The 12,471-nt window shown below is 55.7% G+C and overlaps 3 protein-coding genes across 3 annotated transcripts; all 3 read left to right on the forward strand.

Moving 5' to 3' along the window:
- Positions 1-1,498: 1,498 nt before the first annotated feature.
- On the forward strand, positions 1,499-6,095 carry D7B24_004409 (uncharacterized protein; the record flags this gene model as incomplete). The annotated part of the gene is made up of 4 exons (XM_028638580.1): positions 1,499-2,519; positions 2,596-3,601; positions 3,660-3,775; positions 3,847-6,095. The coding sequence occupies 4 exons, from the start codon at positions 1,499-1,501 to the stop codon at positions 6,093-6,095; spliced, it is 4,392 nt and encodes a 1,463-aa protein (XP_028490245.1).
- A 676-nt stretch (positions 6,096-6,771) lies between these two features.
- D7B24_004410 (uncharacterized protein) lies at positions 6,772-7,613 on the forward strand (the record flags this gene model as incomplete). Its single annotated transcript, XM_028638581.1, has 2 exons — positions 6,772-7,076; positions 7,133-7,613. 2 exons carry the CDS (start codon positions 6,772-6,774, stop codon positions 7,611-7,613), a joined length of 786 nt encoding a protein of 261 aa, XP_028490246.1.
- A 1,977-nt stretch (positions 7,614-9,590) lies between these two features.
- On the forward strand, positions 9,591-11,197 carry D7B24_004411 (uncharacterized protein; the record flags this gene model as incomplete). Its single annotated transcript, XM_028638582.1, has 2 exons — positions 9,591-9,809; positions 9,884-11,197. 2 exons carry the CDS (start codon positions 9,591-9,593, stop codon positions 11,195-11,197), a joined length of 1,533 nt encoding a protein of 510 aa, XP_028490247.1.
- Positions 11,198-12,471: the final 1,274 nt, after the last annotated feature.

Below are 12,471 nucleotides of genomic sequence, written 5' to 3' on the forward strand. Positions count from 1 at the left end.
GTGTGATACCTAAAGCATTGGAAGGAGAGCATGTCGACCTCGAGTCCTCGGGTCCTCACTGGCTTCCTCGAGAGCTTTGACATTCTCAAGGCCTTCAGCAGCTTTCAACAGCTACCCCACAGCTAGAACCTCTTCACCAACTATGACATATGGCGTCGGGTTGCTTCAATAATCCACGATTATTCTTCGGTTGGATCTAATATAAATAGAAGCCCTTCTTTCACTTGACGAATTTAGCCGCAAAGATATCGTTCCAGTTGAAGATACTTTGGCAGGGCTTAGTCGGACTTTGCTGACAGCAATAACATGAGGTGTCGTTGGGACGGTCGTTGCAAGTACAGGCTCGGCAAATGCTTCGACGCAGTACTAGGACCTGCTCCGGGACATCCCGGTTCGTTTTGCCCTGATAGAAAGATACACGAGCAGCTGTGACTATCTGTATGCAGGGTGTCCCGCTCAAGCTCGCGGCCTCTCACGGAGCATTCGCGGCGACATGGGGCTCGGTCCAGACAATCAAAGGGCAGCAGGCAAACATATGCCATGTCGACAATTTCCCCGTGTCCTCGGTCTGCGCGATATTGTGGTGAGCATCAATTTTCCGTGCATGCTCAAGAATTCGTAGTCGGATGGTCCTGTGATCATTCCGGCAAAGGCCTTCAGGGTCTTTGTGGCAGTTGGTGCACCTCTGCGGCGCAGCCTACAGCCATGCGGCCCGGTCGATTCTGGTCAATGCGGCCAGTGCGAAATCTTGGCAGTAAGGGGTAACTCAGCTAAGCCTATCACATTTCTGTGTTGGTTATAGGGACATGAACCAACCTGGACACCTTCCTATCCATGCAGGCTGCGCTCCATTGTTGTAAGGGTTCGGTCCACTTCGTGGAGCGTCGCCTTGGCACCATAAGCAGCTGCAATCTTATCCAGCCTTTTTATGGCAGTTGTTGGTGCTACAAGTGTAGTGAATGTGCCCTGGCTTGTCCGACCAAGCGCATCGTGCTAGACGCAACAGCAGGACGCAGGCCAAGTGATGTAATATGGATGTCGGCTGTTTCTTTTAGGAAACTCGACCGAGATCAAGGTACCTGGATCTATTCACATGTAGAATCAAGAGGGGATCACTTCCACTCTTGGTTACCCGGGTGCGGATTCCGGGTGGCGAGACGTTAGGCGTGCTGGGACGAAGGGCCTCAAGACGCCGTGAGTTGACCCGCTCAGCCCACGAGTGACATGACCAAGAATCTTGTCGCGACTCTTATGTGTAATTACACAGAAGAGCAAAGATAGTAGCTTATATCCGATTTAATAGATAATTATGGTACAGCTCTAAGGACTAGCATCCCCATGTTGTGGGACGAAAGAAATGGCATCTGTATATAAATAGAGAAACGCCGTGATGCCCAAGCAGATTCGTCCTCTGGCTCTACATCCCCCTTTGTTGGCGTCACGGATATCTTCTCGCCGGGCTCACTGATATAAGCAGTAATCATTGATTCTTCTCATCATGAGGGGAGGAATCGCTCACTCGTTTTTCGCGCTCCTCGCCGGGCTCAGCGGGCTGCCCCATGTCCATGCGGTGTACGAAGACGCCGTCGGCCAATACCCGGACAACTGCCCGCAGCGTTGCAGCGAGGTCGGCCCTGATCCGAGCAATTGGACGAGGGTCCGCCACCTCGAGGCCCTGTCATACTGCGACGAGCCTCTCCTGTTCGACATCAACGTCCAAAACGACCTCAGCGGTGAGAACGCTGCGATCCCTGTCCGCGCCTGTTCCCAAGCCGAGTCCGTTACCAAGCCGACCATTGAAGCCAGACAGGACGGTTCGGTCCTCTCAACTTCCAACAACTGCGGCGCCAATGTCGAGAAGACGATCTTAGAGGCCGAGGCCTCGGGTTCGAGCGACATCCTCTCTGCCCGAGACCTGTCCGCCGACCACCTCGACGCTGCCATCGGCCAGCTTGAGTCGTATCTCAACCGCGCCGCTACATGCGGCACCACCATCTTTTTCGCAAAGGCCGGCAACATCATCGCCGGTCTTTACTCGGGCGCCAATATCCAGCACGAGAGCGCTCTCGACTTCCTTCAGACATTCCGGGGCCGCGTGTTCAAGGGCGACCGCATGCTACAGCTGTGCAAGACTAACAAGAGTGCCCAGAAGGCGCTCGGCATTGCAGTCGGCACTCTAGGCGACTTGGCCGAGATTCAAAGCGCAGTCAAGGCCTGGACAAACGGCGAATGCGTCCAGACGGGCAGCGGTCCGTCCTCAGGGCTGGTAGAGGTCGAGCTGGGCGTTCTGGTATCGACCGCTGCGGCAACAGTCAGCCCACCTGTTGCTGGGACGCTGTCTTCCTACAAACGAGCCCTCTGTCGCGACATCCAGGTGGCACAAGGCGACGGCTGCGCGTCAATGGCCAGCCGCTGCGGCATTTCTTTAACCAATTTTGAAAAGTTCAACCCAAAGACGTGCGACAAAATTCTCATGCCCAAACAATACGTCTGTTGCACTGCGGGCGACCTGCCAGATCGTGAGTCCCTCCACTTCCACGATGATTCTGCTGCATGGACAAGCATGACGAATGATTCTAACTTAAAGTTCTTCAGACACGCCCCAGCCCGGAGCCGACGGTTCCTGTAGACCGTACAAGGTGGGTAGCGGCGACGGCTGCTGGGCCATCGCCGATGCTTTCGGCATAACGCAGCAGCAGATCGAGAACTTCAACAAGAAAACTTGGGGTTGGGCCGGCTGCGGGGCATTGCAGGCCGAGCAGATCATCTGCCTCAGCACGGGGTCGCCTCCTTTCCCCGCCTCCATACCTGACACGCAGTGCGGCCCCCAAGTTCCCGGCACGACCAAGCCGACGGACGGCACGCCGTGGAACGAGCTCAACCAGTGTCCCCTCAAGTCCTGCTGCAGTGTTTGGGGCTACTGTGGCACGACGGCCGAGTTTTGCACGAAAGGCACGGGTCCCGCGGGAACACGGACGGCTGGATGTATGTCCAACTGCGGTATGGGCATCATCGGCAACGACAAGGCGCCTGAGAAGTTCCGCAAGGTCGGCTATTTCGAGGGTTGGAACCAAAACCGTAAGTGCCTGCGCATGCATGCGAGGCAGATCGACCTCAGCACTGTGACCCACGTGCACTTTGCGTTTGTCAACATCAAGCCGGACTTCTCCATCTCCATCGACGAGAACATGAAGGAACAGTGGCAGCAGTTCCGCGAGCTCGGGTCTAGCGTTAAGAAAATCCCCTCGTTCGGCGGCTGGGCCTTCAGTACAGAACCCGACACGGTGTGGCGATTCCGCGATGCAACCAAGCCCGCGAACCGCCTCAAGTTCGCTACTAATGTCGTTGCCTTTATGAATGATGAGGGCCTCGACGGTCTCGACTTTGACTGGGAATATCCTGGCGCAACGGATATTCCAGACGTTCCGCCTGGCACAAAAGAGGAGGCGAACAACTATCTTGAGTTCCTGAAGCTCGTCAAACGTAGGATGAGCAATACCGGGAAAGAACTGTCGGTGGCTATTCCTGCCTCTTTCTGGTACCTGAAACCTTATCCCGTTGAGGAGATGGCGAAGGTCCTGGACTACTTTGTGTATATGACGTGGGTTCTGACCTTCTTGGTGCTGGAATCCGGGTAGCTCTGCTGACTCCCCTACCAGATATGATTTCCACGGTCAGTGGGACACGGGCAACAAATGGGCCACCTCTGGCTGTCCTGCAGGCAACTGCGTGCGATCGCACGTAAACAAGACTATTACGGAGGGAGCTCTCTCGAGTAAATGCCCCCAGTCCCTTCAGCTAGTGAGACTCGCTGACACTATGTCCCTTGAGTGATCACTAGGGCAGGCGTTCCGGCAAGCAAGGTGCTCGTCGGCGTGTCCAGCTACGGCCGTAGTTTCCGCATGGTGTCGCCCGGCTGTTCAGGCTTCATGTGCACGTATCTCGGCACAAGGGACTCGTCGCAGGCGTACAAGGGCCCCTGCACAGAGACGGCGGGATATATCTCCAACGCGGAGATTGAGCAGATTAAAACCGACAACCCAGAGAATTACCCCGTCAGGCGCAGGCTCTTCGACACCGCGTCCGACTCGGACATCTTGATCTACGGCACGCGGGAAAAGGCCGACTTTGTCGGCTACATGACAAAGGAAACCAAGATGAGGCGCGAGAAATGGGCGAAGGAGCTGAATTTTGGCGGCACGATTGACTGGGCGGTCGATCTGATGGAGTTCATGGACGAGAATGACAGTGGAGGAGACGACCATGGCGGCGGCGGCAACACAGATCCCGACGATGTGTGCCGCAAAGAGGACAGGACATTCAGCGACGAGCGACCCGATCGCGACGGCGAGTACATGCGCTGGTTCCTGATGGAGCCCGAGCACGCGACCACGACAACTCGGACGTACATCACCATCGTGAACCTGACGCCCCACACGTTCACGCTGACCACGACGCACTCATACCAGATGGACGAGTTTAACTGGAAATCTATCCCTCCCGGCAAATCACGGCAGAATGTGGCCGTGTATACGAGCAGAGTCGGCGCCAATCCAAAGGACACCAACGGCGAGGCCTACTACAGCATCGGCAACACCGGCAAGCAGTTCGTGGTGCGGGTGACGACGCACATTCCCGACACGTACCCGCGGCGTATCGTGTTTGACCTGAGCGGCATGGGGCAGGGCCAGCGCGAGTACAAGGTCCCTGAGCAGGAGGTACCGGTGACGCTGGTGATCACGGGCAGCTACGACTACGGGTTCATCACATCGCTATCGCACGGGGCGGGTGCCTGGATGAAGGGCATCAAAAAGTCCATCTGGGACCGGCCGCTCCGGCATGTAGTGATGCCGGCCACGCACGACGCGGGCATGAGCAGGATTTCGGGGGCGATCCTGACGGGGGCGTCTTCTGAAAACACGCAGACGCAGGGGCTCACCACGTACGACCAGCTGCAGATGGGGTCGCGGTGGTTCGACCTGCGGGTGCAGACGGTACACGCGGTGACGCCGTCGTGCTGCGACGACTACGAGTTCTGGACAACGCATATCAACGACGAGAGGGCAGACGCGCCTATCGGACGGTCGGGCGAGAAGTTCGATGAGGTGGTCGATAATATTAATCGCTTCACTGCCGAGCACCCCGGCGAAGTCATTATCTTGCAGTTCCGGTACCTCATCGGTATCCGCAACACGCCCAGCTTGGGGCCTATCTACTGGCAGGCGAAGCAGAAGAACGAGTTCTTCGACAAGCTAAAGTCGATCAACAACCGGTGCCCTAACATCCCCGTGGACCCGGGCAACATCAACAGCTTCGAACAACGCACCATGGGGAGCTTTATGGAATCCAACAACAAGAATGGATGCGTTCTGATCTTCCTGGACACGGCGCACTTGTTGCGCAACATACCCGAAGCCCAAAGCGTCTCGCGAGGGGACGGCATCTATCATAAGGATGACTTTGCGTGGACAAACTCTTGGTCCGAAAAGGAGGACACTAGAGAAGTCGCCGAGTATGCCGTAGAAGGGTGGAAGAGATCGCGCAGCAAGTTTATCGTGTCACAGTGGCTCAGCACGCTGGGCCCTTTAGTGTCAACCCTCGTGTACAGCATCCAGGCCGTCGCGGTACTGCCGAACAACCCAGCGCTCTACTGGCGTGGCGTCCCGGAAATCACGCCGACGCAGTTCCCCAATGCCATCATGGTCGACTACATCGGCCAGCTACTCATGAACGAGCAGCGCTGGGACCAGCTGGGCGGCGAGCTGAAGACCCTCGCCATCGGCCTGAACCTGTACACGCTCAGCGAGAACTGCGACATAAACAAGAGGCGGTCCGTGCTGCTGCCCACGAAGAGCAGCAACGGGCGCTTTGCCGCCGCGCCGGCGCAGGACAATCCCCTCGTGTCGTCGTGGAACGGTATCATCTTCGCCAACGGCACGGTCATAAACAACCCACCGCCGACCCTGCACGTAGGCCAGCCGGAGATTTTGAGAAACGGCACCAGGTTCAGCAACGGCACCGTGCTCACCAAGGACATCCGTAACCCCGAGTTCCAGGGGCCCTTCCACGCCAATTTGACAGGCCTCGGTGTTTAGAAAGCCAGTCGGTCGGTCAATCAGCAGTCATGGTCAATCTGCAGTCGCAGGCAGGTTTATGTATGCTGCCTCTATAGACAGGTCCTAGACATACTTTTCATTGCCAGAGGACATGGGAAGCATGAGCTCTCATGTCGTTCCTTTTTTTCCCTCCTCTTTCCTCATGAACAGGAATATGAATCCTTCCGCATCTTTCATACGCCATCTGTGGACTGCTATTGTGCGATATGGGATGTGCACGAGAATGAGCTTTGCCAAGGCCGATGAGTAACTAGCTACCGAAGCGCAAGACCCCAACCATGACATCCTTGCCATTAGTCGGGTGTCGCCTATCTGTGAGCTTTCGAGGGAGGGGAGCCTCGGGTTGAACGACCTGGGACCCCTGCAGGCCTATACTGTGCCGCAGGACTGCATGGTCGTGCGTGCGTTCTGTTTTGGTGCACTCCTCCCGAGCCCACCCAACGCATTACGCTGATTTGTCTCGTGCGACCCCTGCACATGCATCCATTTGGCTAGAGTTCTCATGTGCCCCCGTATAGAGGAGAGGTATAGAGGCGCTGCGCCCAAGTCGCCGATTAGCCATCAACTCCGATTATTCACTCACACTTTCAACCACATGGAGTTCCAGCCCAAAACCACTCCCTCGTACACTTCATTCTCCCTCACCCACAGCGCCATGTCGTCCACCTCACCGTCGGTCGCCGCGACAGTGACGGCGCTCCTCGCCCTCACCACACCCTTCGTGGCACCGCCCGGCTGCCCCCGCTTTACCACCACCAGTATCCATGATACGTCCTCCATTGACGGTGTCGCCGCCGTCCTCGTCGCCGACGACCCTTCCTGCTACCCTGATGGCTGGGCTGACGTCGTCCCCGAGAGCCGTATGCGTTTTAGCCCTGGCGTGTGCCCCAGCGGCTGGGTCTACTACGGCATGGGCAGAGCCGGTGCCCCGGCCGGGTTCACGGCCGCCTGCTGCGACAGGTGCGCACCTTCACTCCCCCATGATCGAACGATCCCTGGCTGACAATAGCATGTAGCGGATACACCCTCATCAACTTTGAACATAATGAACTCGTCGCGTCATACATCAACGACGGCTGTGGCCGGTGGACATCAAGGCTCAATACCGATACGGGCTTGGACAACGCCACTATCACGGGCAGCACCCTCCTCGTGCACAGGGCCTTGGCCATCACCTGGCAGGCCTCTGACATTCCCACCCTCACCCCCCAGCCGCCTTCTATCACAAGCGGCATGCGGGTGCCAACATGGACGCCTGGCGAGGTCATTCCCGACGGAAAGTACGACAGATACGAGGACGTCGAGGTTGATAATAACCAACTGCCTGCGTCCCTGTACATGTTCATTTGCATTGGTATTCCCCTCATCAGCTTCTCCTGTATCTGCTCGTGCGTTGTCTGCTGCGTGCGGAGCAGCAAGAAGAAGAAGACAGCGCGGCGGGCGGCGGCGCTGCAAGCCACAGCAGGAGGTGGCAACGTGCAAAGTGAGAATAAATAGCTCTTGCTCAATGGCTCTGACTACATGAAATTGCATCGACGAAGGTCCTGGCAAGGGCCATGGCAGTGTGTTCCCCAATTATTTTGCACCCCGAGTGTGCTGAGGGAGCTCACAGCATTGACATGATGGATGGCTTCGTTGAGAAGTTACAGGCAAGGGCATCAGCGGCCCAATCGGGAGAGATAACGCTCAAGACGTTGGAGACTGTGTCCAGAGACTGGAGGAGCCGAGTCTAGATTAATAATACCGATGATCCAGGCGTTCCTACTACCACCGTGCGAAAGATCACATCCTACGTCACTCGTCAGAGCTAGGAGCATCAAATACCCAGCAGAGGGAGTTTACTGTTCAAAGCACATCTTCTAGGCCTTGGTACCTGTATTGATGTACTTCTACTGGGTGTCGGCGCAGCCTCCGTCTGTGTCTGTCCACATCATTCTGTCGGGGTCGGTGAAAAAAGAACATCGTCGCGCAACGCATCGGCGGCAAGCTAGCGCCAATTTGACTGGACCTCGACATGCCTGGCTGGGCCAGTCCCCAGCGCAACAGATGCTTAGGCCATTGATTCTGCCGTTGGGCGGTATAACAGGTGAGGGATTATCGTCTGATCACGAGCAGACCCTCGACACGCACTCCGTCTACTTCATTGGTTCTGAGAAAATGGCAGTTGGCTCATGAACGATGGATGTCTGTTGGCGTGGACAGACTGTCGTGGCGCTGCCAAGGCGTTCCAGGGTCGCATGGACATCCAAAGCTTGCATGGATTTTTGGCTGCCTTCCGGCCGGTGTTGGACCTTGCCGGTAGGTTGTGGGTTGCGCGCCAAGACTTCCCAGGGTCCCGTCCAGAGCGGCTCAGAGTTGCCGGTTGAGAGTTGATTCAAGCGAGAGGTGCTCCGATGCACCTATCTGGATCCTGCATTGTGTCCGCCGACCAACCAGGACACGGTGCGGTACATTCGGACTTCTGCGGATCCAGCAGAGTAAAAGACGTTGGAGTGAGCGGATCCCTGCATGCCCAAGTTGATCTGCGTGACCTGAGCGGAAAGCAAAGCTTGCAACACAGGTGACTCAAGCTTCGTCGTTGAAATTCAGTTGGCGCTAAAATATGCGGAATGGATCCCGACCCCTGCCGCATTGAAGGGTATTGGCGCTAGAACCAAGCATTGTAGGGGCCGGGCCGTGGCTTGTCGCTTTCCCCGGCCGCCCCTGCCTAAAGAAGAGGACCGGTACATTAGGCAGGTACCTACATGTAAGTACCCCGCATTTACACTGGGCAGGAACGCTCATCGGACATCCGCTCCGCCCCTCCGCAAATCCAGCTTGTCACGGTTGCATATCTTGCCGACTCGAGAGTCATTTTCCGATTGAATCCTGGGGCATGCAGAATACCTACCTTGCTGGCAAACGACTCCTCTTCGCATACAACGTCAACCATCGCCGCCAACACGGCACAGCACCCAACATACTGATCTATGGACTCATCCACTGCGACGGAGGAGGCCGCCGAAAAGAGCGCAGAATGTCGATTTTTTGGCCCCTCAGCCAACACCAAACCACACGATTCAGATGTAGCCGAGCCGTGACAGCTAGCCGTTCGGTTGTACGATAGGCCGGAGCCCTATCGGCCATGCTTCTCATGTCAAGGCCGAGGTCCTGTCGGGAACAGCCCGTCATGTGAATGATGTCCTGCATCTCCGGAGATGAGGGCTCGAGGCAAGAGAGGGAGAGAGGGGAGACGGTGAGAGTCGTCTGTCCACCAAGAAGAACGAGAAGACGAGGTCTGAGCTCGGGTCATGATCAGATCCCAGCCGATACAAGCTTATAATGGCTTCAAGTCTTGTTCATGGAAGCCAGAGCCGACAGAGCCCTCTCTCGGTCAGTCAGTCAAGCTCCCTCTCCCACTAGGTTCCCTTCCTCCTCCTCCCGGCATCTCACCCATCACACCCTTTCCTCATACCACCACACGTGGCCATCACGATGGCCGTCCTTTCGTGGAAAGGCCTGCTGGCCTTGGTCGCTGGCCTCTCCTCGGTTGCCGCCGTGTCTGTCCGCAGCAGGGACGGCGACAAGCCAGGCCTGCCATATGACGAGAACACCACGTCGTACTGTTCTTGGTGGCTGGACAACAATGGCTCCACTTCTTGCCAAGACATCCTCGACAAGAACTGGATCGACCTCGCGACCTTTTACCGCTGGGTGAGTCATTATTTATCTTCCAAGTTGCCATGACGGGATGAAGCTTGCTGACAAGACATCAACTCGCATGACAGAACCCCTCCGTGAAGAGTGACTGCAGCGGCCTTGCGACTGGCAGGAGCTATTGTGTCGAGGCGTTTGGCCAGCCGGAGCCCGGGATCACGACCACGGCTGCTGCGACCACCACTCAGGCTCCTACCACAACTGTGGTGCCGACCACAACTACTGCGGCCGGCAACGGCATCGAGACCCCTACGCCCGTCCACAACGGCATCGTCGTCAACTGCAACAAATTCTACCTCGTCAAGGGCGGCGACACCTGCGCCGTCATTGCTCAAACGCACCTCATCCGCACCGCCGAAGTGGTCTCGTGGAACGGCCTCAACGCCGCATGCACCAACCTCTGGGAAGACACCTATGCCTGTGTCGGCGTCGTCGGCTCGACGTCCACGGCCCCCAATCCCACCACGACGTCCGCTGGCAACGGAATCACAACGCCGACGCCCATCCAGCCAGATATCGTGTCCAACTGCAACAGGTTCCACCTTATCGTGTCAGGAGACAGATGCTCAACAGTCTCCGCCAAGTATGGCATTCCTGTTGCGAATTTCCTCGAGTGGAACCCCAAAGCGCTCAGTAACTGTTCCGGGCTCAAGCGGAATGCCTACGCGTGTGTATCCGTTATAGGTTTCACACCGACGCCAACCAACCCTGGCAACGGCATCACGACACCAACCCCGACGCAGCCAAAAATGGTCACCAGCTGTGATAAGTTTTACTTTATCCAGTCAGGCGACCTTTGCTCTACTGTGGCTGTGCGTAGTGGTATCTCGGTGGACGACTTTCTCAAATGGAACCCGGCTGCAGGCTCTGACTGTGCTGGCCTATGGGCTGGAGCGTATGCGTGCGTCAGCGTCATCGGTCACACGCCCACCGCACCCGGCAACGGCATTACCACGCCAGTCCCAACACAGCCTGACATCGTCAATAACTGTAACCGTTTCCACCTCGTTATATCGGGCGAGCGCTGTTCCACTGTATCCGCGCAATACAACCTGCCAGTTGATTTGTTCCTCAAGTGGAACCCCAAAGCACTCAGTAACTGCTCAGGGCTCAAGATCACCGCATATGCATGCGTCAACATCATCGGGTATACGCCCACGACCCCTACGAACCCTGGAAATGGCGTTCAGACACCGAGCCCGGTTCAGGATGGCATGACGAAGAGCTGCAAAAACTTTCACTACGTCGAGAGTGGTCAGACCTGCGCAACGATTCAGACGAGGTATAAGGTTACCCTCGCGAACTTATTCAGGTGGAACCCCGCCATCGGCGCGGATTGCCGCAACATGTGGGCCAATGCATACGTCTGTGTTGCGGTTCTGTAAGGGACGTCGGTGAAAACATGGGTCATGAGAGCTCGAAGGCGGTGGAAGCTTGACAATGCAGCACCATGTACAGACGGTTGGACGCACGATTCACGTGATGAGACGACCGAGGCGGTGATCCATAACATTGAAAGGATATTCGCGAGTTCGAATTTTATGATGTAAAAACTAGAAGATTTAATTCGAGTCGTACGGGCCGTAGAAGAAGTGCAGGAACATGGGGCCGAGGCAGACGCTCCCGTCGGTGTAGCCAAGATCCTCATTGAGGCCCAGGCGCAGCCGTCGTTCGGCAGCTGAAACTTGTACCCAGCATCCCAGATGGCCATGCCAGTAACGAAGAGCACCCCCCAGCCGGCCAGTGCTCGCTTTGCGTCTTAGTCGCGCGTCGTCAAGCACAAGAAGCACAAGCCACATGAGCAGCCCGCTGAACAGTTGGGCGATCCAATATAGTATACCGTTGAGTGGCCGCGTGCGTAGGTTGAACGTCCGGCTGTTGGGACTGTTCTGTTAGTAGGAGTAAAAGATGTTGGCGTTAAAGAACATGGGATACAGACAATATAGGATACAGGCATACAATCCTTGTCAGAGCGTTATTTAGAGCAGAGTGAAGAGGTCTTCCGTACGTAGTCCGTAGTAAATAGAATATAGGTAGGGGGTCGGAATATATCTGAATTCTGGCCCTCCGTAGCTTAGGGGGCCCTCCGTAGCCTATATATACGTTCTCTCGTAACCCTTAGCCCCTAGCTAGCCCCTTAGCTTAGTAGGCCCTTAGTGGCTCTATAGGGGTCCTAATATAACCTCCCCCTCTAGGACTCCTAGTCCCTAGGAGTCGGTAGGAATAGCTTTACCCCGTAATAATAGCCCTCTTATAGGTTCCTAGCCTTACCCCGTAGTATTCTAGCGTAGCGCTCTATAGTCTTCTAGTATAGCGCTCCGTAGTCTTCTAGTATAGCGCTCCGCGTTACTCTCGCTAGTACTATAGCGGTACTTTACCCTATTACTACTTAGTCGTTTACGTAAACTTAGTAGGAGGCCTTAATTATCGATTTTTAGCGTTTATATAGCTTATTTCTAACTTTCCCTTCTTTAGCCCTCCGCTACCCTCTATTTATAAGTTCCCTTTAGTCTATACCTCTCTATTATCTTAGTTTACTAACCTATAGCGTCTCCTTCGCTATAGTAATTTTATAATAGATATCTATAAGTTCTATAATTCTAATTATAGGGAGTAAGGGCTTTATAACCCTTCTAGTAGCTGAAATAAAAGCTAAACT

The sequence above is a fragment of the Verticillium nonalfalfae genome (assembly GCF_003724135.2).
Source record: "Verticillium nonalfalfae strain VnAa140/NRRL 66861 chromosome Unknown scaffold_246, whole genome shotgun sequence".
Taxonomy (NCBI): Eukaryota; Fungi; Ascomycota; class Sordariomycetes; order Glomerellales; family Plectosphaerellaceae; genus Verticillium; species Verticillium nonalfalfae.